We start from the raw sequence: 27607 nt of genomic DNA on the forward strand, positions 1-27607 counted from the left end.
ACGGCAAACGGTTAAGCCCCGAAACTTGAAGCACGAATGGAACCCCGTTCAGGTCAGAGAAAACTCACTTCATAATCATCATCGCCACTAAGCTCCTGCTTAATTCCCTTTTCCGCCTCTAGAAAGTTGCATAAATCTGTGAAATTACCCAAACACTCGAGGAGCTTAACGCAGTCGGTTGGATAATGCTGAAAATTTTCACGGGGCGGTGGGGTGGCAGGCGAGGGAGGAAAAGTTAACCGCAAAGCGAAAATTTTCGGCAACGAAGAAAGCGTCGTAAAAACCATTTAACAACCGAATAAGCAACCGCAAAAACAGAATGACATCGTCTGGCTTTTCCACGTACACTTCTCCACTCTACGCCCCCTTTAGTCCCCGCCCTTGGTCCACTTCTTCGCATCGGAAATGAAGCCGCCGAAGCGGCTGGAACAAAAACGCGAGAAATCCTAAGGCCGAAACGAATCCGGCAATACCTCTGGCTGATCGGGGGGCTATATTTTGCTTGATGGATTCCGAAGGGTGTACTTCCTGCCCCAAGGGGGGAGTAGGGGACTAGGGGAATAGGAGTATGGGTATCCGTCTCGCCATTTTGTCTCTGTGGACTTTTGCGCTCACACCAAAAGCCAACGGCTTTTTCATGGCCTATCAACGAACGTCTAATGCCGGCAATTAAAATAAACGGCAACAAAGCGAAATCCTGCCTGAGGCAAGGCCAGGCTTCCTCTTCCTCTCCTCCGAGAGATGCCAGGATCGCAGAGAGAGTCCTCGCCGAGGGGGCGTCTTGCAAACGCCTTCAAGCTGCTAGAAAATGTGCGTTTAATGAAATTTTTATTCAATCAAAGCACAGCAACTTTTATGGCAGCACAGACACTGGCTGAAAGGGGAAATGCCTCAACGCGGGATGCCTGAGGGGGGGGGGGGGGGAACCGTAGGAACCTGTTGAGTCGAGTTTATGATAAAGTGGCCTCTTTCCCTGGCTCTGCCCTGGCCAATGGCTGTGTGCGAAGTGTTTTGCTTTTACAGCCTCAATTTATCTTCCACTCTCGGTGCCACGAAACGCGTCGAGTGGTGCCATGGAGGGATTTGGCTTGCGCCAGTTGATGTTTGTTCAGTTTTGGGTCATAGAAATTGACAGAGTTAAAGGATATAGACAGATGGCAGTGCAGACGGCGAGGCTCCAACGTTTAAAGAGTGTAAAGAGTGGCAGATTTAATTTGGATAAGAATTTCTTAAGGATTTACACCATTCCATCAATCCTGAGGCGATTTGCTGAGGAATATCGTATTGTTTGCACACATAAATAGTCGTAGCTCTAAATATTCCTTCTGCCCCACATAATCCAACCAACATCCCATATACGAGCATGTATGTATCTGCCTTTAAAACCTATCTCGCTCTCTGTTCTTGAACCACATTCATTTGGTAGTGAAAGTAGGTAAAACAAACTCATGAATATCATTAGCAGTATACGTAGAAGTGGGCGTAGCCTCCTCCTCTAATGCCCCACTTATACGGGCCTCCTTGGTGGAACTAGTGTACTTTTCCTAAGCCCCCAGGCCGCCTTCGGCTGTAATTAAGCGTCTGCGGCGTGAAAAGAGACTCAAAGGAAACCAGGAACACCGCAGCCGGCAGTTGCAGAAAGCGAAGGCCCTCCCACTCTCCTGGGCGGACAGGTGTCCGCATTTCATTTGCATAGATTAGACAGATTAGGGCGGCAGCTTGGATTTCCTGGGCCGGTGGCCACCAAAAGCTGTACGCCTCTCGATCCAACACAATTTTTGCTTAATTAAAAAGTTTTTCAAAATTAATTTACATAAATTTCATTTGTGCTGAAATCCGTGCAAATGAATTTCCTTTTAATTGAGCAACACCTGAGGGTCCTTTCGCGTCCTTTCTTCCATCCTTCCTGCCTTGCAGACAGCAGCAACAATTGGGCAAAAGCTTAGCGTCCAAAAAAACCGAAACAGAGCTTTAAGTCGGCGGAAAAACCTTTTTGGCGGGTTACCCCAGTGGTTTCCCTTTTTCCTTCTGCCAAATATTGATCGGATTGGTGAAAAGGCGGCAAACCGCACCAGGGTGGGGGACGCTGGGCGGTGAAAGGTGAGCGGTGAGCGGTGAGCGCTGAGTGGGTGCGCCGCTGTCTATCCAAATTCAAGTTTTTTTTGCCCGTGGCCCGAGCCCCATGTGGGTCAAGCAAATCAATTGACAGCTGAACCGAACTTGAGCGAGGACAACGCCAATCTTTGTGTGTGTGTGTGTGGAGAGTATCTGTGTGCCGTCACCTGGTTTGCTTCTATAAATAAATCATTGCTTATGATAATATGCCACACACACACACACAGGCACACAAAGGAACTGACACACAAATGCTGATTAGATACAGGACGAACCGCAGAAGGACCAAAAACAACAACAGCCACAAAACACTTCAAGTCGCAGACAGCATTTGACTTTATTCAAGGATACTTCGGGCCCATACGCTTCTGACTTTTGCACCCACTCTTTTGAGGCCCTTATACTCGGCAAGTGAAATGCTACGACAGCAGACCATTGGAGACCAACAGACCTAGAGGAGGGTAGGGATATGCGCGCTGTAGGTCCTGGTGCTGGGCATCCGGTAGTCGACCACAACATTCGTGATGTTCCGACGCCGCCACTCTCTGCTGCTCCCGCTGCTCGTTCCATCATCATAAAACTTGGCATATTGTAGCGTCACCGAAGAGGGAAAAAAACCGTGTATTTTGAAAGCGTTGCGCTACGTTTGGGCCATGTCCCATGTCCCATGACGTGGTGGGGATGTTTGCATTGAGCGAGGGATTGTTTGCGGACCCCGACAGTTTTTCGGGGGGACCGAAGATTAATTGCATTTCGCAGTTGTTGCAGAATCACGAGTTGTTGTTGCTGTTGCGCGTTGCATTTGCCAAATGGGTTTGGCCATTGATGTAATTACCAATCGAAATGAGGAAGGAGACTGTTAAAGGTGCAAAGAAACTACTTATAACGAAAATAGGTCAGAGGTCAGCTGAAATGAGCTAATGGAATGCCTATAAATGTCTAAAAGACTCCTTTTGAATGTTTTTTAGTCTTTAAATGGTTCTGGAATCCCTTCCTAATCATCTAGTGCCCAGAAATATCGCAATTCCCTGCCAAACCATTCGAAAAATCAAGAACTATAAAGTACATAATGTAGTATGTGAGGATCCGTCCCCAGATGTGTCTCTTGAGCGAACACCTTTCGTGTGGCACCTACTAGAACCGAGAGGAGGAGGTTTTGCATTCGAAGAGAATTTTCTTGAGATTATTTTCCCCCCAGTGCTCACACTCAGTTGCAATCTTCTCATGTGAATAATAAGCACCCTCAATGCAAAGCCATTCATCAGCAGAAATACCACAGATGCCAAAGATGCGCATATCTTGCAGATAGATTCACTTTCGAATATACATACATACATAGTAGCCACATAGCTCATGAGCAATGGGTAAAACCTTCCATTCATTTGCACGGATCGACACATTAATAAAATGCCTAAATGATGCTCGTCACAAGTTCTAGATATTGTGGGCGGCTGCTGTCAGCAGTGGGGCTCATAAAATCGGGTCATATAGAACGGACAATGGGAACGGAATGGGGAAACACTACCATAAACAACAAAACACAAAAGACCGAGAGAGAGAGGGAGAGGGAGAGAGGGAGAGTGAAACAGCAGCGAAACAAAGGAAACAGAAAAACACAGAGAGGGAGGATAACTTTGGGTATGGGGCCGTTTGATACCCCTTCTAGTAAGAGCTAATGATATAGCGATTCGATGAAACTCTAAAAAAAAACGGCTATCTGTATTAACAGAAACTTTCAAGTTTTTCCCATAAATATTTGAGTTATACCGACTTTTCTATGGCAGATTTAGGAAATCTATAAATCTAAGCCGACTGCCTGGAAAAGGAAGATTCTGTGCCAAATTAAAGGGCTTTTTAGGATATTTCCACATAGATTTACAGATAGATATTCATCAATCGACACTTTTGATCCTGTTCAGGAATACTCGTATGCTTTTCAGAACTTTGGAGCACAACTAAAATAACCAACTCTTTGGAAATAGGGTATATCTGTTACAAGGCGCAAAAACGGAATGCAATCCCCAAAGCGCCTTCTATTGCCTCCCACAAAACGCCCTCCCACCCTCTCTCTCTCTCTCGCTCTCTCTCTCTTGCCTTTTTCTGCTCCATTGAGGCTGGGCAGTGGGAAACGAAACGAAAGGAAAGGAAATGAACTCAACAAACACACACTGGGGGGAGGGGAGGATAGGGAGAGACACTAAAGATAAACAAGGCAAAGTCGTAAAGAAAAAATTCAAACAAATCAAATGGCCAGAAAGCAGGCCAGAGAGAGAGAGAGAGAGAGAGCAAAGTGCACGTAAAAGCTCTCAGTGACGTTGCAGAGCTTTTCCGTGTCGTCACAGGCGAAAGCACCGCAACGAAAGCCGAAAGGAAAACATTTCGCCGACACGATTCGAATCGAATCAAACACTCGACGGCTCTGCTCTGGCACGGATCGGACGGGAAAACTGCGCCACATTTCCGCGAAACGGCAAGAGTTTGACGAGACTTTGGTTTTTGGAAAACGTTAGATTTTGGAAAACCCCCCTCCAAAAAATATAAGTTGGAAAATTTAACTATAGAAATACCCATATACACGCTTGCAGACCCGTTAATAAATTCATAATACAACCAGTGGAAAATATCTAAAAGATTTAGTACAGTGTGTTCTATAAATAACCAACAAAATACATGCATATGAGAGAAAGAAAGTGAACAAGTGCAAAAATTATCTCATTATCGAAGTATATATGGATAGATATTGTATCTAGTCTGGTATCTACATATATAAAAAGTGTGCCGCCCTTTTTTATACAAATTATCGATCAAATACATAAGTTCCCCGACGTCAGAACCATATCGCGAGAGCATAAACTCTTCTAATTGTGGGGTTTTTAGTTTGGCGATTGCTCGGATGGATGTGCCCATAATATTGACCAACAAAGCGAGGACGTTGCCATTTGCAGCTCATTAAAGGACACGGACGCGGCGGCAGCAGGGGCATACGTCGGTGGAGGTGTTGACTGGGGAAAGAAAGGTATGTTTTGATTAGTTTAATCGCCTAATTGCAGTGTCGTGACCCATAAAGATACTACAGAACATGATGTATGAACCGCAGGCCCTTAAAGGAGTAATTCGTTCATCGCCTGCCGGCGTATGCGCGGTCTCGTGTGCCTTGGCACTTTCCCCATTTCCTGCCACACTTCGATTTGTTTACTGTAACCCCACCTTTGGCGGCCCAATTCCCAATTCCATTTCCCTTCATTATCATGTGGATGGGGGATGGATAATCATTCGAAATCGCTTCTTTCTCGCTACTCATCGTAAAAGGAGCAGAAATCACTCATTCGCCCCAGTAGCCGGGACCGGGACCGGGATCTCTCGCATTGCCCATTGCCTGGGCATTAAATATGCAGTGCTGGTAAGTCGTCAGCCTCCTAACGTTTATGGCACTGTATCCGTATTCCCCGATGGGTCGGGTCCCCGCGCGAAATGGCCTCGTTTTGGCAATGGATTATTTGAGAGCGAATTCTTTAGGGTGCCATAAAGCATTCGTTGGGTTCTCTGCGGGAAATGGGCAAATAACAATCGATTCGGGGAATGTAACAAAGGATAAATGGATCTCAAAAATGCACAACAAACCTATAAAATAAAGAACAATTTAATCAGAAGTCACCATTCGATGATCTTTCAAAAGAGGGGAACCCACATATAGGTACATAAATTCCCCAAATCCAAAGGCAAAGAAATAATAGGGAGCCCTTAAGAAGTATTTAAGAAATGTCTTACTAATTTCTGAAAAAATAATGGAGCTAGTGATTAAATTGAAATGCTCATTACCATAACAATCCCATCTGCGATTCCCAGGGACAGCGGCGTATGACATTTCGCGCTCGAACCATTATGGCAAGACCAAATCAGATAATATCAAATGACTTTCCACTGGCAATCAGCAAAAATAAGCAAAAAATCGCACAAAGGGAACCAGTCATTGCTGGCAATCGGGGGAGGAGCGATACAAATCGCCACAGCAATTCCCCAGCGATCTGGTGCCTAATCAGGAGAGGACATGCCACAGACAGACAATGGGAGTCCCCTCTAACAACACTCCATTCCACCCACAAGAACCACAGCATTGTAAATGGAAATGGAAATGGGGAAAATGCTTTTACTGCAGGGCGGCACTTGGTTTTCAATCCACTGATTTTTCCGACTCCACCGCTCCCGCTCTCTCTGTCTATCTGTCCCTGCAATTGTTTTCCTGTTTGCCAATTAAACTAAAATGTCTCGTGGTGTCTGGGCCCGGCTGACACGCGACTGTTTGACCACGCCTCCCCCACGCACACTCTAGCATGCACCCTCTATATGTATGTATGTATAGCAGACCAGACAGGGGGGAGGGGGAATGCTCCTGTGCTCCTAAGGCAAATCAAATTCCCAGAAAATTCTATTCTATTGGAAGATGGTGGAAATGTAGTTGGAGAAGCTTCAAGGCTTTCAAGCGAAATGGATTGGCCAGATTGCCTTTGTGATGCATCCAACGAAAATTCTTAATTCAATTAAAATCTGCAACGACCAGAAGGAGGACCACCAGGAGACAAGGCTTAAAAGCCTCTTCCCGGCTGTTGGCTGTACCTGAAAACTGTCAAGAGAAGAGTTGGGGGTTGCAGTGCAGCGGGAGAAGGGGATGGGATGAACAAAAGCAGACTAGGACCAGGATGAGCAGGAGGAGGGGTTGAACCCAGAGCGAAGGGGCTCTGACATGACAAAAGGTTGAGCCCGGTCCGGCCAGGTCGCGCCACCAGGTACCCCACCACTTAGCCCCAAAAATTTGTTGTAGCTGACACTGTCGACCCCCGGCAACCGACTGGGGGCGCGTAGAACACGACAAGCCTCGTGTTCTGTTCCTTTGAACCAACAATGTTTGGCCAGGAGAGAGGACAGGGACAGGGACCAGGCAGAACGTGACAGAGCCCACTGCCAGTGACAATTGGTGCTGGAGCGTGGACTAGATGGCAGTGGAGTTGTGTGGATGGTACAGTACTGTATGGGAGTCAAGTGGAGCACATTTCCGGTGCCCCAAGCACTCCGCACACTAGACAGAACTAACGAAAATATTTATGCATACACTTAAAGGGCTTCCAGCAGTCCGAGCCATACCGAAACGAAACCCAAACCGCAACCGAAACCCACAAACAAACTTGGTCAAATGCAAATACATTCACTGTTGGCACAACTTTGCAGTCGTTTGTCAATTACCCAATTTCCACTACACTGGTACATTTGGGGCACAGCTCTGTTTGCTGAACTCTTCAGATCAGGGATTTCCCTTCCTTTGAAAATAGTTCCAACTGTGAGGGTCCAAAATTTCCATCGAAACAGAAGCACAGGAATGGCAGAAGGAAGATAGAGGGTTTCATTCGGGCATAAAGGAGGTGGATTGGCATCTTGAAGAGGTAATGTCTGGAAAAAATAAACCGTATCGCAGCCTACTCTGTAATAAATATCCTCTTTTCCCCTCTTATAATTATATTCAAGTCAATTTCCCTCACTTAACAGCTCACTTAACTGCCAGATCTACAAAAGGAAAAGCCAATCCCAGCAGCAGAAAAACCAATTCCCGGATTCCCGAACAAAATCGAACAAAGCCCGGAACGAGTATGTGAAATGAAATGCAGGCCAATTAGGGAGTGGAGCCAGAGGGGGAGGACCACCAGCTTAAGGACAAAGGAAAATCGTAAATTCCAGCAATTTATTTTGAGGCCCAACTGAGGCTCCCAGAGAGACATATGTACATAGAATGCTATACAGTGTATACTCGAATGCCACAGGACATTCCTTCGATAGTTAATTATGATGTGGCCCAATGGGGCACAGAGGCAGTCACACATCAAAGCGGAATGCAGGGGAATGGATGCGGCGGAGGCGGAGGAATGACAGCATTAGCTAAATGAAGTGAATTTTTGTGTAAACATCTGCGCCCGGAGGCTCTGCCGCTCGACTCTCCTCGACTTTGCGTTGATTTGAATCTAAATTGAGAATAAGAGGCGATTGAGCGGCCCCCAATGTATGGCACTGGGGCTAAACAGCCGCCAAAGGTGGCAATACAGAGATAGAGAGAGACAGCAGATACACCCACCCACCCCCATATGTATGTGTCATAATCATCGTAAGAGACGTGAAGTTTAAACTAAACAGACAGCCATTTCTCCAGCCAAAAGGAAAGAGGACGCCATTGGCGGCAGCAAGGGGGAGATTGGGGGAGACTGGAAAAGACAGAGAAAACATTAAGCCCCATAATCTGCCCTTGAGCTCGGTTTTGTGCAACGATTTGGAAAATCTTTCACAAAAATAAATTCCACAACAGATTTGCCACGTTCTGGCTGTCTCCTCCAGCCCCTGGCTCCACCTTCCCTATGGCAAGCATATTATCATCGATTTATTGAACATTAGAGAGACAAAAAAAGTCCAGGGGATCTTTTCAGCACGCAAATGAATATTTTTCATATTAATTCGACGCTAAATTATGGCAAACATATGGAAAATCTAAGACACTTGTCGAGTGATTTTCCCCAAAGATCAACTAAAATCCTATAAAATACATATAGTATATGTTGATTGTTGATCTGCCCCAACAAGCGGATTTCATCATGGGTCCTCACATATTTAAAAACATTTTCTCTATACAAATTCCTGAGACGCTGAGTGTCGTTTGTCTGAGAAAAATGCTAGATAATTTATTTAATCATTTGAATTTGTTTTCATTCGAGAACAGAAAAGAGAAAAACAAAACACCTACAAAATGCTGTCCCATTATATGTTTTGGCTGCCTCGAAGACAACGTGGCGTATGCGTAATAAAAATCTGTCATTTTCATTTAGAGCTCATTTACGTTGACACGCCGCTCAGATTGTTGTGGGGCGGTAAAACAGGATGATTATGATGGGAACTACAACGAGAACTTTGGGCAGCAAGTGTTCCCGAGGGAAATGGGGAGAAGGGGAACCAGATATGTGCGAGTATGCTTAACCCTGACCTTAAGGCCACCTGTGGGCCCCAAACATTAATTTTCGTACAGCAACAGGTGTGTGCGGCGGCTGTCAGGCGGTCATGAAAATATTCAAATGGCCAAGCAGATGATGTTCAAAGGGAAACCTTAAACAAACGGCTTCCACATCCAATGACAGCCAACGATGTCATCGCGATGGGCTTGGATATGAGGCAGAAACATGTCCATGGACACCGGTACACGGTCAAGGACATGTTCAAAGGCAGCCGCTGGCACAGCAAACAAACTGAAAACACATTGAAGGCGGGGCCGAGGCCCCAGGTCAGATTTAACAGAACATGAGACCAAAACGACTCCTGGGAACAAATGCTTTCGCCAATGCTTTAACTTTAAGCAGAAAGAAGATTACATTATTCTAAATTATTTTCCATACATTTCAATGGTAGCTATAGTTTTTGGTTAGCTGAGTTTTAAACATTCAATAGAAGCAGCACTTGGCGGACACCGAGCTGAAGAGGTCCGAGCTCCATGCTCTGTCCCTTTAAATCAATTCCGACTGCAGTCTCCCCATTCAAAGGCCTCTTCTCCCGTGCCCACTCAATGCTTCAACTTTTTCCCCCATTCAGGTGACGTTCAAGCATTGAATACACGGCCTCTCCATCCGCTCCCTGTCGTGCAGGCTCCATTCAGGGGCCATCAGGCCATACATGCGGTATCTGTTGACACTTTATCGGATCTTTTTTTAGCTGTGCCTGGGTCCCCGTGTGGGGCGGGGCTTATCGTTAACCCATGGTCGGGAGCGCACTTTAGGCCACAATTCTCCGATAGATAGCCTAAGTTGCCTGTAACCGGGCACAGCTGTCATCATCTGCGGACATGGACGGGACGGGAGCACAGCCAATGGGTGGCGTGATTAGCCGGCTTTCCGATGGAAAACAAAAGCTGTGACAAAAATTCAAGCAAAAACATTCGAGTTGGCGTCAAATTTATGTTAATAACTGGCAACAGGCGCGGCACCAATGATAACGCAGTGGAAATTGGGGGAAAATTGTGGGAAAACTTCACCATATATGCATGAGGCCATAAAACGGAACGACCTCTGGCTGTCTCTTTAGATATACTCGTAGTAGTACTTGCTCCATAAAAATACCTACGAACATTAATTGCAATGTCCAAAGCCAACATGCCACTGGATTCCTTCTGCTCGCCTGTTGGTGTGTGTGTGTAGGTCCAGTGGCCAATTAGTAGGAAACCGCAAGCAAACACACACACACACAGGGATCTAGGTATCCTTGGATTGCTGCCGCTGCTGCTGCTGAATCTGTTGTTAGTAAAAGCCCTGCGGCATCAATTGAATGCAAACAAGGCGAGGCAGGACAGGCCTCAGACCCTGAGAGACGATGAAGAGAACCAGGACCAGGACCAGGACCAGGACCACGACGACTTCATCATCATGTGGCATGAAGCTTCATGCACGACTGGACGGGTCAGCAGTACCCTTTTTTTTGGGTGGATTTTGCTCCTCGTCTCTAGTCTGCTGTGCTTTGGTAATGCATCGGTTAACAAAACGGTGGCAAATCAAGCGTGAAGTCGCATGGAAAGTTTGCCTTTTCCTTTCCCCAAGGATCCTTGCTTGACTTTAAGCGGGTTCGAGTCAAAGTAGGGGAAGGATTTCTGCGTAATCAGTCGTTTTCGGGGAGTGGACTTCATCTGGGGTGGGCTGAGAACGCTCCCAGCTCTCATATGAAGCCTCTTTTTGTCATTCAACTTGGCAAACTCTCAGGGCCAAGTCTTTTCTGCCAGTGCAGCTCAGGCTGCCGTCGCATATGGTGCCGGTGCCGGGGGAAACATTTTTCCAGTTTATGTATTTATTCTTCTTTTTGCATTATTTACTTTCGAGGGGGACTTGGCCCGATTCCTTTGTTTCGGGCAGAAGGAGCGCCGTTCGCCTCTTAACCCTTTCGTAAGAGGAATCCTTGCGGGCTTCAAGGGTGTCAACGGCTGTGGGAAAATAATGCGCGTTTATTAATTATTTATCCTTCCATTCAAAAAAGTTAATTACGCTCCAGTGATGGATCGAAAGCCCTGCAAAAACAACTGGAGGGAACTGCAAGTTCTTCACGTCATCGGCAGGCGGCAGACCCAGGAAACTCGTTTAAAACTTGCACTCAAGTGCCCACAGAGAGGGCGGAGGGAGCGCAGGGAGGGCTAGATTAGATTATGCCACAAATGCCGCAGGGGCAGGCCGGAGGTGGGAGCAAATGATGCATGTCTAAGTAGCGCGCAGGAAGTCTAAATGGATTACGAATATGTTTTGATTGGCCCGATGCCCTGCCGTCCCACCAGATCCGATGCCACGCCACTCAAAAGCGTCTCTAGTCCGACCTTCTGGCAAATTCAAATTCAATTTCAGTTTCCTTCAAAGCTGTGGCTTAGGGACCGCTAAGAGTTGATTCTGATTCGCCCACGCGATGCCAAGGGACTCAATGCTCATCCGCATTCTGCTTCTCTTCCCTGTCCCCTTGCAAATGGAAATTGGTGTCAATTAGGGACTGCAGTCACTCCTGCGGAATGAAGGAGTCGCCTCCATCCCCAGGAGATGCCCGCCGTAAGTTGCCACACTTGCAGCATTCCAGATCAAAGTTTATTTACGTTTCGAATGGGGAAATCATTTCGTAGTGGAAGATCAAAATGGGGATGATGCAAGGGCTAAATAAAAGTATTTTTAGTTTATGAGAATTACGTGGAAGCCCCAACATCGAGTGGTTCAAGCGGTGGAAGAGTTCGGAGCCCATCAGATGATTATGAAAGGGCGCTATGTGGGATGTTTAAAGTAACGACAATACTTTCGAAAAGTTATCTCTTATCGTTATACCCTGTGTTTCATGTCACACATATATCACTGCCAGATTATCCTTTGCCCCAATCCCAATCGCAAACCTCCCCAGCAAATCGAATTCCCAAACGGTTGAACCCCTTTGATGGATTTTAGATTTGTTTGTGGCGATTTGTTGGGCACCACGTCCACTGCAAAGGCGAGTGGGATTTTGTTTGGATGGCTATGGCGATGGCTGACCCACTTTCCATGAGACGAAAATAACACACTCTGCTGCTGCTGTCGGTGGCCGGAAAACAGAGAAATCTCATGTTTTAATGGCCAGCAGCGGAGCTGGCGAAATGAAATGAAAAATCACATAGCAAATTATGTTGCATGTTGTTACAAATACTCGTACCGTACATTCTGTATTTATGTATTTCTGTAGTCAGTGCCACTTTTGCTTTTTCGGTTTCGGTTTTTGGGTTATTTCTGTAAAAGAGCAACAACATTTGTCTCGAGCGAGAAACTATTTCAGAAATGTGTACTTTTGATTTGAATGATTTATTTAAATGTTTTGTTCATTTGTTTTTGCGCTTTCCACCGTTTATTTGCAGAGCACCACAAACAAATCAAACAATAATCACCACAAAACCAACCACAACCATCCAAATCTCAGATTATGAGACATGCAACAGAAAAAAATAAACATCAAGAACATCAGAACATCAGAACATCAGACCATCAAGACCAACAAGCAGAACCACAGCACGAACCACCACGAAATGCTTAGAGCACGAAAATAGAAAATTCTAGATTTGGCAAATTAGGATTTCATTTCACGAAAGCGATTCGAGGCGAAGCAAAGAGGCAGCCGCACACAGAATTTCCCCAGAGAAAAGCCACCGGGGAGCCACGAACAATAGCCACAAAACGCCAAGATGGTGGACGACATCTCCCCCATGCACCATCGCATGCAGAAGAAGACGCGCAGCGCCTCCATTTGCGCCACGGGGGCCAGCATTGAGACGGTCATCCATGGCCTGCCCTCCGCCTCCGGCAGTGCCACGCCGGAGGGCGGCACGCCCGGCTACCGCCGACGCCGGCCGGCCACACGCTCCCAGAGCGCTCGCATCACCTCGGGTGCCAGATCGGTGAGTACACGACCAGTAGTCGCAGATACATATATCTAGCCGTACATTTGTAGTTCTTATATATATCCATAGAGTATGTAAATTTAGCATTTGCTTCTGCCTGTCACTTGCTTCAGTTGTTTGCAGAATGTCTGCGCCGCATAGGACATGAATTGATTTTATATTTAAACAAATATTTAAGTAGCTGCACGTTTCGCACTTCACGTCCATGTATGTATATGTACAGGGCACTGTCGTCTTGTCCTCGAATGGCGAATATATTCCCAGTCGCAGCCACAGGAGTATCTTAGCTATTGGCTCTACAGATATGGATGGACTGGAATCATTTCTTGGAAAATAAAAAGAGCTACGACCTTAAGATACAAACAATTTAATGAAACTCATTGAACCACCTTCTAGAGTAAAGTGTTCGCCCCCTGACCTTTGGGGGTGGAGTGTGTCCCCCGAAAGGTTACAGTGTTAAGGGTTAGAGTGTGATTGTTGTTGGCCAGCCCATACTCCTTATACAGAAATATGTTATTGAGTGGTGTCGTCAGGTATTAGGATTGACTGAGGGCATTATGCACTTGATTGACCAGTTGGCGAGTGTGACGCTCGCTGATCAACTGCCTCTCGAACTTGGCACTCAGGGGATCGGACGTCGCGTTGCCAGACTCTGGTGGAGCGTCGGGATTGGGGGACAACTCAGTGTCCTGGGTAACCGACGGAGGGTTTTCCGCGGACTCTCTCATCTGAGAGGCCCTGAGTGTCATCCTGTTCACTCGTTGGTCACAACGTGCGCGCTTTGCTTGTTCCATGGCCTCCTTTTTCATGGCTGCATTCTCGATGTTGGTGTACACACGGGTCTCCGGACACTTGGGCGGCATGCGGAGACACTGGCAGTAGCTGAGATTGTACAAGAAGTACTCCTCAAAGTCCTCGTTGGGTTTCAGTAGCTTCTGGTACTCTTCCAGGCTCTCCAGATCCATGGGATCCAGTTGGCGGGCGGCGCAGTCCAGCTTCAGATGCAAGCTGAAAAAATAGTTGAACAACTCGTCCACCAGCTCGATGAAGAACTTGATGGGCTTGTGAAAGGCATCGCCCTGGATGAAGGGCGTCTGCTCCTCGAGATTCAGTTTCTTGCACTCGCGCCTGAAGGCCAGGACATACGAACGCAAGGATTCAATTTGCCGCCACAGGCTCTTGTTGGAGCTGACGATGACCTGGTAGTGTATGTAGTACTTCTGGATGGTTTCCTCCTTCGGCTCCACGGCATACAGCTGCGTGCACTTGCAGTCCGCGTCCACCTCCATGGCGATCTTGTACCGCTGGATGAGCTCCCACAGCGTCGAGGCCGCTATTGCCTGCAGCTCCATCTCCTTCTTGAAAGTATCGAAGGTGAGGCGATACTTCTTCTCCGCCGAGAGCAAAACACCCAGCACTGTTCCCTCCACGCTCTCATCCATTACGACCAGGTTGTGGAGAGCAACTTGGACGGCGCTCTCGGTGGTTGTCAAGTGCGAACCCGCACCCTGCATCACCGGAATGGATACATGCGGAGCCTTATTGTTATTGTTGCAATCCATTTTTGTTTGCTATACTTATGGGGTCTGTTGTATGTCTATTCCAGTAGTTGACGACTGAACAGTTTGATGTTCTATTCAATCGTTCCTTATCCTAGGGCTCCTTCCTACTGACGACTCCATGTGCTCGACATCTCCACATTTCAGGCGAGTGTCGACAGCTAGCGCAAGTGTGAATTGAATTATATCGTGGCCAAATTCAATTTCTGCTGCTGCCAGACAAAAGACGCCGCCGCGTGGCATACGTTGCGTATGAGTGGCGCGAAGCAGACGTCCCTTCTTGGCGCTGGTTCCCGGTCCTGCCTCTGGTCCCTGGCATTATTAGTAAGCAAACGAGGCAACAAAAAGCAACGCTTGTGCAATGTGTGTCTGTGCCAGCATCGCATCAAAGTCTGTGTCGCTTCTGATGCGCCCCAAGCTGGTAATTTATATAGAAAAAGTTTACAAGTCAGCGATGATGCTGCTGCCACACATGCTCCACGCTTTCAGCTTTCAGCTTCTGCTCCAGCTCCAGCTCCTGCCTCAACTGCTGGGTGCTGGCTGCTGGATGCTCCTGCAACTGTTCTGATGATGCTCCTGTTCCTGCCACAACTTACACGGCATGGCATGAAGGCGTTCCCCTGTTTACTGTGGGTGTGGCTGTAATGAGTTCGCAGCTAAGGAAAAAAAGCAAAGACCTCGAGCCAAAATGACTTTTGTTTATGAAGAAAAGAACGTACACACAGGACCCACAGAGATAGAGAGAGAGGGAGAGAGAGGGAGAGAGAAATGAAAGCATTTCTACAGACTAAAAAGGAACAACTTTTGAGCTCTGTCGATGCTGATAATTTGGGAGGGAATCGCAATGCATAGTACTCGCTTTTCATCTGCAGACGGACAAAGTTAAATGAGAAGATAAAGCGACAACAAACTAAAACTCGAACAGCGCTTTTTTCGTTGTTCAGCGGATTTGCTATGAACTTTGGAAGGAACAATCCGTATTAAACTAATAGTCCAACGAGAATAACAAAAGAACTCAGCCAAGCGGATGAGCCCCACACAGGAACGCAAATATTTTGCTTTAAAACTAACTTTTCACTTGCAAAAGATCGTCCGCAAATTGCCAATGGAAAATATTCAACAGAGAAAATGCACCCAAAGATATATATTGATGAAAATAGCACAATAAAAGCCACAGCAAATTACCATTAATATTCGATAAAAGAAGATGTTGAGCTTCTTCAGCAGAGAAGAGAAGAGCGTGCCAAATCAAGACTAAATGCAGGCGGGCCGAAGTGCCCGCGCCCTAATACAAGCAAGGCTTCGATAAGAGCGCGACCGATCGTGAGAGCGAGAGCGAAGCATAGAAAGAACGACGCGAGATGAAGACAAGAGAGAGCGGCTGCATAGGCTGCTGCCGAGTGCGAATATATAAATAGTACATATGTACATATGCGGATGAGAATGTGGTGCAGTGGACAGTGAAAATAACTGGCTATGCTGCTCCGTTCTCCGTTCGTGGAGAAATAAATGTGCCTAACGCGAGATCACTCCTACTTCCTACTTTTTAAAGATTCAGCTGGTATTTAATATATGTAGTTGGTATTTTTAGCCAGTGCGCAATGATGCTGGACACACAATATCTTCAAATGGCGGCAATTAAGAAAATAAATTATCAGTTCGCTTCCGAAGGACTAATTGGGGATTAAGCTAGGACAAATTGAGGACGAGACGGGCACACAGCAGGGCGAAACCGAATGAAGCCAGGAAGCAATTAATTTCCCCGAACGAGAAGGCGAGAAACCATCCGAGCGTGGACAAGCTGCATCCGGATGGATCAGCAGACACCGACCACAAGATACACATACATATGTATGTATGTATGTACATACACACACTCGCCCTCGTCATCGTCTTCGTCCTCGAACTTATACTCGTATGTTTGCATGGCAGGGCAGTAATATTTGATTAAGCCAGAAAAGTAGACCATGCAGGGAAAGAAGAGCAATTACTGGTCACGATAGCCCCATGAAATGTAAGTGAAGTACATGTATGGTGGCATACAGTCCGCGCCATGACCATAAAAAGCGCAAAGAGCGGCCACTAAATAAACAAGAAACGTTTACACTGACAGCTCGTCTAATGGCCCAGCCCCCACCGCCGCCGCCGCCACCGCCACCACCAGCACCCTCTTGGCTGTGTGGATTTGGCGGCTTTTGCCAGCTCCGCCTGACTAAACTCTCGACGTGCCCCAAATCCAGGGCCACTTGACAGCCAGCGCCACGTAACAAACGCTTCCGGCATTTCAACGTTCCAGCGTACAAAGCGAAGGCAGGAAGGGGGGATACATGACGTGTAGGCCAAGAACACCGGAAGCCGCTAACAAAGTTGGATATTTTGCATGCTGTTATAAATATCGCCCACCCCCATCCACCGCACTGGACCACAAAGAAACAGAGCCAAGAAGCTGGTCGAGCTGTCGGACAGGTGCTGAAATTAGTTTTCGCTCACACCCCGACAAGTGACACACTTCTAGAGGGCGGAGGGCGGAGGGCGAAGGGCGGAGGACCGTTGTCAGCACGTTTCCGACCGCTGCCGTGGCAGTCAACGTGACAAGCCCTTGGACATTGCTTGAAGGATTTGGGATCCCCCACGCACATGCGGCGGCAGGGAAACTTTTGAGGCAAGCGAAACAAGTGCTCGGCTGATTGCAACTCGAGTGGCGTTGTACCGGACCGCCCTCATTCAGAGCGTTTAACCTTGACATTTATGTGGGAGTCCCTTGAACGGATTTGATCACAGACCACATGCATAGTCGCCGCCAATCGTCGCTCCGAGGCTGTGCCAAGTGGCAAGTCAGCCGATAAATTATGGCATTTGCCAGCAAAGTGGTCTGAGGAGGGGGGGCAAAGGCGTCGGAGGGCTCGGTGGCTGCGAGATGTTCTCTACCGAGGACAAGCAAATGCAATTTGATTTGTGTTGGGTAGACGAGAAGTGCAATTCAATTTTCTCACTCACTCTGGCAAGGTCACATCTTGCTGCAGTCCATAGATCAAATGGATTGCCCTGGGTGAATGGATAGACAGACGGTTTGATGGATAGACAGATGGTAGCGTGGTTCAGCTCTTTAACAAAGTTCCCTTTCATCTTGCAGGTTCGCCAGCGCACCAAGGCCCAGCAGCAGCAGCAGCAACAGCAGCATACGCTCCAGGAGACGCGATCCTACTGCAACAGCGAGCCGCGTCTCAGCGAGACGGAGACGCCACCGCAGCGACGGAAGCTCTCGCAACGTCGGCCACAGCCACACGGTGAGAGGGCCACATATTTTGCGGTAGTTGTAGAGCCATCAAAAAGCTGTGCAACAAATTAGCCAAGTGCCGGGCTCCAATGTTTTTTATGCGGCATAAACTAAGCTCTCAACCAAATTGCTCGCCGCACGGCGCTGGAAAATTGACCATAAATGGTTTAGTGGCCAACCTGCGGGTGGCCAAAGGACTTTAAGTTCGTTTAAGAGGCGCTAACGTGGCCAATTTTGGCCTACAGCCACGGTTCAGGGCCAGCACCAGTACTTCCGCTATGACTAACATGCTTTCCAATAACATGAATTCGATTAGCGCTGCGGACCGCCGCCTCTGGTCGGTCATTGAACCCCATTGTTGACCCAGTTTTTCCGAGCGGCGACTGAGCAACGTGTCCTCATGCTAAGTGCTCTCCGTTTGCTCTCGGCTCTCTGCCGACGCGAAAGCTGTTCCAAACTGCAAACTAAATGAATTAATTAGCCGCCAACCTTTAATGGAGTTGCCAGTTGAAAAAAGTTTTGCTTAATTTAATCTCCTGTTTACGGTTGCAGGACACAGAAAATCGAACGCCTTCCTGGACGTCCCCACCATGAACATGCATCACCTGCGCGTCAACGATGACGACGAGGATGTGGACAGACTGCGCACATTCAGCGCATCCAAAGGAGGTGAGTAGAACGCAGGACCCCAATCCACAAAGGTCTCGGTGGACCATTTTATTAATTTCGAAATTGAAAGTCAACAAAAGCCTTGGGACCGTGATGACTGGGATTACACATGATCCCAACAATGCGGACGGGGCATCTGGGATGGGTCTTAAGGCTCAGGGAACAGGATATGCGTATGCTGGGAGGCATACAGTTTTGCTAGTTTTGCTCCCAGGCACGCAGCGTGGCAATCCTTATTGAAATCTTAAAAGGCTGTTACACAATCATGTTAAGGAGATATCAGTGGCACTAAATGCCACTCCAAATAGAATATGAATACCAGGAGGCACACACACACATAAACACACCCCCCATAGCACATGTGTAGTTTTCCCATTATGGTGTGTCCCTGTGTGTGTGTGTTTTTCCTTTTTGCATGCCTTTTGTATTCTATATTTGTGTCACGTTGTTGTTACACATACGCACTGTGGCAGGATAGCTCTCTCTCTACAGGGCCTAAGGAAAGTCTAAGATTGTGCAAAGTTTGCTCTTAAAGGCAGGCACATTTCCTCTGGGCAAACTTCAAGTTTCAGTTTCCTTAGAAATGCTACCTATTCTTCGTCGCTTCAACAGTCCTCTTAGGGCACTCCCCTGAGAATTAGGTGAATTATTTAAAATAGTTTCCTTCAAAGGGTCAAGTAAGTTTGAAAATTGACTCAATTACTGAATAAATAGAGTTATAGATGCACTTACTGTCCAATAAATTAGGTAATAGAATTAAAACAGATATCAAACAAGTTATTTCCATCAAAGTTGTGGAATTGCCTTTAAATTCTGTCTGAGCTGAGCTGAGCTTTCGCCTAATAGTTCGTCCTATATCCACAGAGCCCATGGCCCACTCCTTCGAGTGTTTGCATGCACAAATGCATGGGGCAGACCCTAAGTACGTGTTTAAGCCCACCCATACAGGCTCAGGACACGAACTGCCAGGGCTCAGAATGGGGAACTGAGCAAGCACTTGAACAGACATGACAGCAAACAGACGACAAGTCCAAGTTTTAGCTACAGAAGGTGTCATAACTTAGTCATGAGGCAGAGCCAAATCCCTGGGAGTTTCACGAGAGTAACGTTGGAAATATGATAGCTGAAGTGGGCCAGCGGAAAGGGGCCATTCTTGGGGAAACCCATTTTGCATGCACGCCAAGAGAACGGCCATTGACATTGATCGTGGGTGGGCCTCTCCCTCTCCCTCGCCCCGGTGTGCATTGCCGTCAAAGAGTATCAGAGTTTCTCTCTGCTGGGTCTCCCCTCCCAGCTGTCACGGATGAGCAGGGACTGGAACTGAGACTGGGACTGGAACTGAGACTGGGAAAGGAAGACGGATACATTCTGAAACGCACTGCATATTAAAATTCAATGAAGTGTCTGTGTTTGCTCGGCTAAATTGCTTTCAAATACAAGCCAAATGCCTTGTAAGGGAAGCTGTCTTGTGGTTGTGTCATACCCGAGTCATGTGCGCTCATTTAATTAAAGTTAAAACGCTCGAGATGACGGGCCGCAGGAGGGAGGAGGTCGAATATACCGGCTCTGGCCATCATCCATCAATTATGTTTACGGTTTGGACGAGTGGTAAATGCAAAGTGGAGAAGGCCCCGTCCAACAGACGGACATGGATTCTCTTCATGTTTGGACAGGCGATACCCCGACTGGGGTAGGGATAGTGGAGAGTGGATAGTGGAGAGTGTGTGATAAATTGAAACGCCCAAGCGAGTGTCAGTCCCCGATGGCAGCCAATGAAGCGGCACGAATGAAATGTTCATTAAAAACTTCCCACCCACCAGCCCCTTTTGGTCCTGTGTGAGGATTTGCCCGCAAATTGAATCATAACTGAATAATGCAGCACGGAACGGATTAAGAACCAAATGTGTCTGATGCCAATTCCCGAATGGCTTTGCCCAAATGCTGAGCATTCGATTGTGTATTTATAGAAGTGAGAGTTTTTTGTTTAGACAATTTACAACCTTGAAGACGGTTAATCATACACGAGTAGGTATTGTACGTATCCCAGCAGCATATGCTGCATATCGTGCCACACTAGCCCCACTCTAAATCAATCGACAAATAAAACGTTCGATTTATTTGCATAAGCGGTCATTTCATTGTTTAAACAAAGTGAGTTTCCCAGGCAAAGCAGGAGGTGGAGGCGTGTGGAACCAACATCAAAGAGCAAGGAGAGTACAGCATTCCCATGATGGATGCTAGAAGAAACGCTGAACATTACTGCACACATTAGTCAGCTGGAATTGTGGAATTATATCTAAAATTGCAAATTAAATTACAGTCGGCTAAAAATAAATATGAACATTGCACAAATATTTGAGCGAAAAGTAAACTAAATCGCAATTTTTATTGCTGGCCGTTTGCACCTTTTCCAAACGAATTGTTTCCCTTCCCCTCCACCAGAAAATCTGTACAATATTTGGCCACCCAAAACTGTTTTATGGCTTTCCAATGATGACGGCTCGTCCAAACCGCAGAGATAGAAGCGAAAGAGAAGGGAAAATCAATTCAAAATTTCGCTCGTACGAATATGTAAATGTTTAGAATCATTTTGGCAATTAATTTGGCAATTTGCACAATTAACGACCGCAGATGAGCAACGAGTGAACGCCAGCGAATAGGGAATAGTGAAAGATTTCTGATGAAGATCTATATATTTCGTGTATATACTGACATATAACGAGTCGCGCCACGGCTGAACGCAATAAGGCAGGCCATAAATCTATTTATGACATTTCAAATGTACAATATACATTTACATAAACTGCCAGGCACAGATCTGATCCGAGTAGAACAGAACAGAACAGCATACCGTATATAGATTGCTACCGATTGATACAAATACATACACATGTAGGTGGGTATCCCCTTAACCCATTGCCGTCTGGGCTGGGGGATTATAATTGACAATGACCGCAGGTTTTTGGCTTTTGGCATTCGTTGGGTAATACCTTTCCATAGGCATTGTCTGCGAGGGCACGAACATCGTATGGCTTAATGTTGAGATTACCGGGAATTTATTCGTCTGTAATGGGGAGGGAGTTGATTGAACCCAATGTACCCTTTCTCATTACACTTTTTACACATGGAATACCATATTTCAATCGGGATACAGTACAGTGCAATGCGTAAGCGGATGTCTCGAGGCTTATCTGAACAGCTCGAACCTGTTCGTTCATGGGTTAAAGTATCCATTCGGCCTTGTTCCACACAAATTGAAATGTCTTTTTAATTGCTTTATTTTAAGGGAAATACAATTTTCGCCCGACATTTCCGATAGATATTCTTTGTATATTCTTTGCTGTTGTAAATATTCGAATTTTGCTGCAGGAAATGTTTGGCTTTAATTTTAAATGTTCAATGAAAAATATAATCCCTAACTGGTGGCAGACTGGGGCAGACTGTGGCAGACGGAAACGTTTCGTGGGGGGGGAGAGGGTTAACATGGCCACAGATGCGAGACACAAAAGACAGATTAACTATTGTTGATGCTGCCCTTGTGGCAGGAAGCTGTAATTTCTGCCTGGGCAACGTGGCGTATGCGCAACGTGGCATTGGCTTTGCACGCGTTGCACATACGCCCTGTCGTGCGCGACTCCAGCAGGTGAACTAACAATGGCGGAATATGCATTCGGAATACGAAATGGGTGACGTTTCGCCGCTTTTTTTGTCACATTTTCCTCTCGTTTCTCATTCTGATGTGCGACTCTCTGTCGTTTTCTCTTTGTCCTCTCGCCCGCATCAGGCATCATTAATCGCGGCGACTCGTTCCGACGTCGACGGTCGCGCAGTAACAGCCTGGCTCCGGCCAGCCCCATGCACGCCCGCAACGGTGTCGGCGGCCTGGGCGGCAACACGGGCGGCGGCAGCAGCCAGGGCCTGGGCTCCGGCTACAACGGCGGAGGCAGCAGCAGCAACGGATTCGGGCACGGACAGAACGCCCAGGAAAACCACCAGCCGGTGGAGTTCTATCGCGTGGAGATGCTTGGATCGGCGGGCGTGGGCAAGCAGGCCCTGGTCTCACAGTTCCGCACCTCGGACTGCATCAACGCCTACGATGGACCAGGTCAGTAGTCAGTAGGTCGATTACTCAATCGAAATCCAAGCTAAGTGAACGTTATCCCTTGCAGAGTGCGATGAGGGCGAACAGAACATCTCCATCATCTTGAATGGCACCGAGTCGGAGCTCAAGTTCCTCACTGGCAGCCCGGAGAGCAAGGTGAATAGTCATTTGTCAAACGGACAGAGCACGCTCCCCACCCCCGTCCAACACGCACAGAGTCAACAGCTTTGGCCATTTGTGTTTTGTAATTGTCGGTGAATATTTCACCATTAACTCGGCTCCGACCGCAAACCGAGTAGGGATGTGCCCTGTGGCCTGTGGCTAAGGCTGTCACCTCCGACGGCAAGACAAATGAGCCCGTCCGGACAGCTGAGATTTGCCCGAGAGTCGGTCCGAGAATGATTTGCCAACTGGACGAGCATAAACTGCACAAAGTGAATTAATTAGAAATGCAAAATGCAAAATGAGTTCGTGAATTGCGTGTAGACGAGAAGGAGCTTAAGCTCACTTGCCCCCAGGCTGCAAGAGGAAATTGTTAAACAAGTTAAAATAATACGTTTCAGTTTCGACCATTATGTACTCCCTACTCCATTTCTAACAGTCTTTGCCTGTTGTATCGATTTGCCAAAACACATCATACCCCTGTATACCTAGCTCCTAGTAGGAACACTTCCACGGAGTGCAGTTTCCGAGCTGCGGCTAGTTACGGACAAGTGCAGGGAATGCTGCAGGATGGTTATTTCGTTGAAATCATTTAGGGAATTCGTTTAAGGTCCTGCCGGGCAGCACCAGCAAATTTCTGAGCCCTTTCCAACGGCATGAAAAACAAGAAAAAGAGTCGAAAGAGCAGGCGAAATAGCAGCAAAGGGAAAGGCATAATATAAATACAATATGAGTGCGCGTCTGTGCAATCGAAATGCCAAATTGCTGGCCGAATGCCAAATGCCGACTCTGTCTGGGCTGCCGGCGGGGCGGCTAACAATATAAATGAACGCGTTGATGATAATTATAATTGCTGATGACGATTGCCACGATGATGGTGATGGTGATGGTGATTGCAATGTCGAGTCGTTGACAAAACAAAAGGAAGCGGACACAATTTATCCATTCTGGAATTCGAGAGGCCACAGTCGCTAGCGAATTAAAGGCGCCCCAAAGCCCGTGCATGGCTCCCAAAAGTTGGCTAAAAACAAATAACAAATTGCTTGAGGTTTGACCTTAGACCCCACTCTTTACGGAAACATACTTCAAACGTATACGCCCCGTGGCAGCCGCCAGCGGCGAGGTGCAAAATGAACAAATGTCGGATGTGCCTGGCGTGGCTTTATGAGCCACAAACGGAAGCCAGGATGTTGGGCACCAGAGCGCCAAAAAGAAAGGAAACTTGCCAGCGTCATCAGGCCACAAAATATGGGGAGCTCCAGCAAGAAATATATGTATTTCTATAAGAGAATGGGGCGCAGAAAAATATTTCTTTTTCTATTTTGACGCTGATTAAAAAGAGAGACCTAAACATATTGTAATTCGTTCTGCATAATACATAATCTTTGTTAGGGAAATTACGGGCAACTGTAGAAAGCCTTCCAAAGGATCGATAAAGAGGAATACAGAAAGTGATTTAATGATGATCAGGAAGAAAGAGTAACAAGGATAAGGTACTACTACTAGAAATCTTCCTTGATTTAACATTCGATGAGGCTTTCGATGCTGATTACCACATACCTTTAGGAGTACATATCAATAGGAGTTTCGAGGGCCTGATAAAACGGCAAAGACAGGCCCGGAGTGTGGGCCATCTTGCTGACCCGTTAATGTATGGGTCCTGATAAAATGAACATCATTAAAAGTCTGGGCGGCTTCTTTTTTGCCCTCAGCTTGTTACAGAGATGGCAAGTGGCCATAATTTTAATTTTTACGAGCATAAAATGCAAAAGTACGCAAACAAAAGCGAACAAGGAGCAAAAGGAGCAAAAGGAGCAGCTGGAAAAGGAGGAGTTTCTCTCCGAGGCGGCCTGCACTTGACGGGGCGCAGTTAAGAACTTTTAATTTCACTCCGGCTAACTGCAATAAAACACGGCATTAAATATTTTCAGCAGTCACGACCGGAATGGAAAGGCACCACAGCACGGCAGGGCGGGGCAGGGCAGAGGAGGGCAGGGAGGGCTCTTAGAATGTTGTAAACTTGTTGAGTGCTGTGTTTTAATTTGGATTCACTGTCTTCTCCATTCGCTTTGCAGGACGAACTGGAAGAGGCGGATGCGTTTCTAGTGGTCTACTCTTGCATTGACAAGGAGTCCTTCACGAGGGCTAAGCAGATTCTATCGCGACTGCAGGACATGGACCTGCACCGCCACCGCCCCATCATTCTGGTGGCCAACAAAATTGATTTGGCCCGCTCACGCGCCGTCTCTGCGCAGGGTATGTAGCAATTAGTCAGCCAGTGGCACCGGCCAAGGGCCAAGGGCCGGGGGCCACGGACCACGGACCACGGATCACAGCGATAGCGATTGCCATTGCATTCATTTGCATCGTCAATTAAGTGGCGTGACCGGGCATCATGGTTATGCATGGAGTGGCTCCTTTATGTCCTCATCCATGTCCTTGATTTGTGTGTGTTTCGCAGATGGCAAATGTCTGGCCTGTGCGTTCGGAGCCAAGTTTATCGAGGTCTCGGTGGGCATCAATCACAATTGCGACGAGCTGCTGGCCGGGGCCCTCACCCAGATACGGCTCAAGAAGGACCAGAACATGTTGCAGGTATGTGTGGAAGGAGAATCTCTGCTTAGCGTCCCCCTCCCCCCACAAACCCCCCATTGATGGATAGAACTAGCTATATAGATCCAGTATCGGTTGCAGTAAAAGTTAGCTGGTTGGTTGTTCATCTGCTCCATCGACTACTTCTCTCCCCCAACTATCCCCAACTATCCCCTCTGAGAGTTTGTTCTATGTAATACTTTGTATCTGTATGTAATCTATGTCCATCAACGATCGCTTTCGCAGCTGAATCCGAAAAAGTCAAAAGATAAATCTAAAATAAAAGATAACAAGACCGTAGAGACTCTAGAAACTGATAAATTTCTGACTGATCTTAATGCCGACGATGGGGTAAGTAAAACAGAAGCTCCTCCTCCTCCGATCAGTTTCCCCCGTTTCAAGTCCAACTTCTGCCCCAACAAAACGCAATCAATGTCCTTCCACCCAACTCCTATTCTTCCCCCCATTTCAAGTAGAGCATGATATACATAGTGTCTATGTAGGTTGAAAGCTCCCTGTGTCTATGTTTGTCTATGTGTGTATATATGAATATCCTTTCCTGCCCGTTCCTGATCTCTTGCCAAGAGCCACTAGCAGCAGACAAGTTTTGCAAATTTGCCAACAAGGAAATGTGTCAAGTGTAAAACCTACGAGTATTCCGTAGACCACTGCCTAGACCACTGCCAAACTGGTGTGCTCTTGGGTTTGTTTGTTTGTTTTTTTGTAATATTTTATCTTGTGTCCTGAACTAAACCCCTGGCCAGCCAGAGTCCGCACAAAGCACATGAGAAATGCAAAATTCAATTGGCGCCCGAAAAGGAATAGCTCTGCAATGGCTGCCAAACCAAAAACCTTTCAATTGAGTGGCAAGAAAATGTAAAACATGTTCAGAACGAGTCCCCCCTTGCTTGCCACTCCCCTTCCCTTCTTAGTAATAAAGTTGAAATTGTATAACTAACATTTAATCGACTTACAGGGCCATCGGGACGGCAGCTCTCCGGCGCACTGGTACAAGAGCCGCAGCGTGATGCTGGCCAGCATGAAGGCCCGACAGATGCTCACCTGGATACTGGGCAAGGAGGACTCCAAGTTCAAGCACTGCGAGAATCTTCAAGTGCTGTAAGCCCGAGGGAAAACCAAACAAAAATCGATGTTAGTCTATGTGTTAACTGTATCGATATATGAATATGTGTGTAATCCAAGCCCAAAGCAGAAGGCTTCAGCATCCAATATGTAAACAGGTTTCGATAGTTCGAAGCAGGCAAACCACCCTCTCTGTCCCGCCCCCTGCCTCTGACCAGATACAAGCCACAATTCGCATTAGCAATTTACAATTTCCGATGCATAACCTAAGCCTGATAATCAAAAAATTAAATCAAATTTAATGCTAATCAAAATCGAAATCAAAATCAAAGGACCGGCAATGGAGATAGAAGATTAACCAAAGCAACTTAATGGAACCAAGCGAAGCAGCAACCAAAAAACAACAAAATACTTACTACTTACACACTATATGTACTTAACTAGCAACTTTAGTAAATTTTCTAAGCTATGAGCATGTTAGAGGGGATATGTATTTTTCAGAGCTGACTAGCAGAGATGTACTATTTACAAGGAGTACGTGAATACGATGAGGGGAAAGTGCTCCGCAAACCAAAATTTAAATAGCTATGAATGTTAAGCGAATGCTTTCTATAGGATTTGAGTTTCTACTTTTTAAGGGGAGTCTTACAGGGTCGCGATGAGCGCTTGAAATGATTATATATATAATACGAGTAGTAACCATTTATGGGTGTCCATCATATATAGATATAGAATTCAATATTCTTTGTGTCTTCCTTAGTCAAATATGTGTGTGTCTGTAAGTATCTATGTGTTAGGGATTCAAATATGTACGAGTATGTATGTATATCCTCCCTGAAAATGCATTGCAATGTATGGAATTTGAATGTCATCCACTGAGACAGTAAATCTTGTAAATGTGCTCGATGTGGAAGCATGGAGAAAAAAAAACTACAATAATAATATTACCATTACATAATGGAAGCTAAAGAGATCTGTGTGTGTGTGTGTAAATATGCTTAATCACGTGTGGATATTGGCATAGGTTCTACCATGTATAAAGTATAAACTATAATAAAGAAATATTTAAATGTTTAACAATATAAATT

The 27607-nt window shown here is 46.6% G+C and overlaps 2 protein-coding genes across 4 annotated transcripts; one reads left to right on the forward strand and one right to left on the reverse strand.

Moving 5' to 3' along the window:
- Positions 1–4886: 4886 nt before the first annotated feature.
- Positions 4887–27605, forward strand: LOC6590662 (GTP-binding protein RAD). 3 transcript variants are annotated; one of them, XM_026985753.1, is made up of 10 exons: positions 4887–5131; positions 12536–13072; positions 17768–17921; positions 18464–18580; positions 22365–22685; positions 22750–22838; positions 24920–25100; positions 25306–25439; positions 25683–25787; positions 26413–27605. In XM_026985753.1, exons 2-10 carry the CDS (start codon positions 12860–12862, stop codon positions 26557–26559), a joined length of 1461 nt encoding a protein of 486 aa, XP_026841554.1. In that variant the 5' UTR covers positions 4887–5131; positions 12536–12859; the 3' UTR covers positions 26560–27605. The 3 variants fall into 3 exon arrangements, with proteins under 3 accessions (XP_026841554.1, XP_026841555.1, XP_026841556.1); XM_026985754.1 differs by lacking the exon at positions 25683–25787 and having other exon boundaries at positions 4888–5131; XM_026985755.1 differs by lacking the exon at positions 12536–13072 and having other exon boundaries at positions 5088–5131.
- On the reverse strand, positions 13427–14961 carry LOC6590661. Its single transcript, XM_002015900.2, has one exon. The coding sequence runs from the start codon at positions 14635–14637 to the stop codon at positions 13612–13614; it is 1026 nt and encodes a 341-aa protein (XP_002015936.1). The 5' UTR covers positions 14638–14961; the 3' UTR covers positions 13427–13611.
- Positions 27606–27607: the final 2 nt, after the last annotated feature.

The sequence above is a fragment of the Drosophila persimilis genome, unplaced genomic scaffold (genome assembly GCF_003286085.1).
Source record: "Drosophila persimilis strain 14011-0111.01,24,50 unplaced genomic scaffold, DperRS2 tig00000002-arrow-pilon, whole genome shotgun sequence".
NCBI lineage: Eukaryota > Metazoa > Arthropoda > Insecta > Diptera > Drosophilidae > Drosophila > Drosophila persimilis.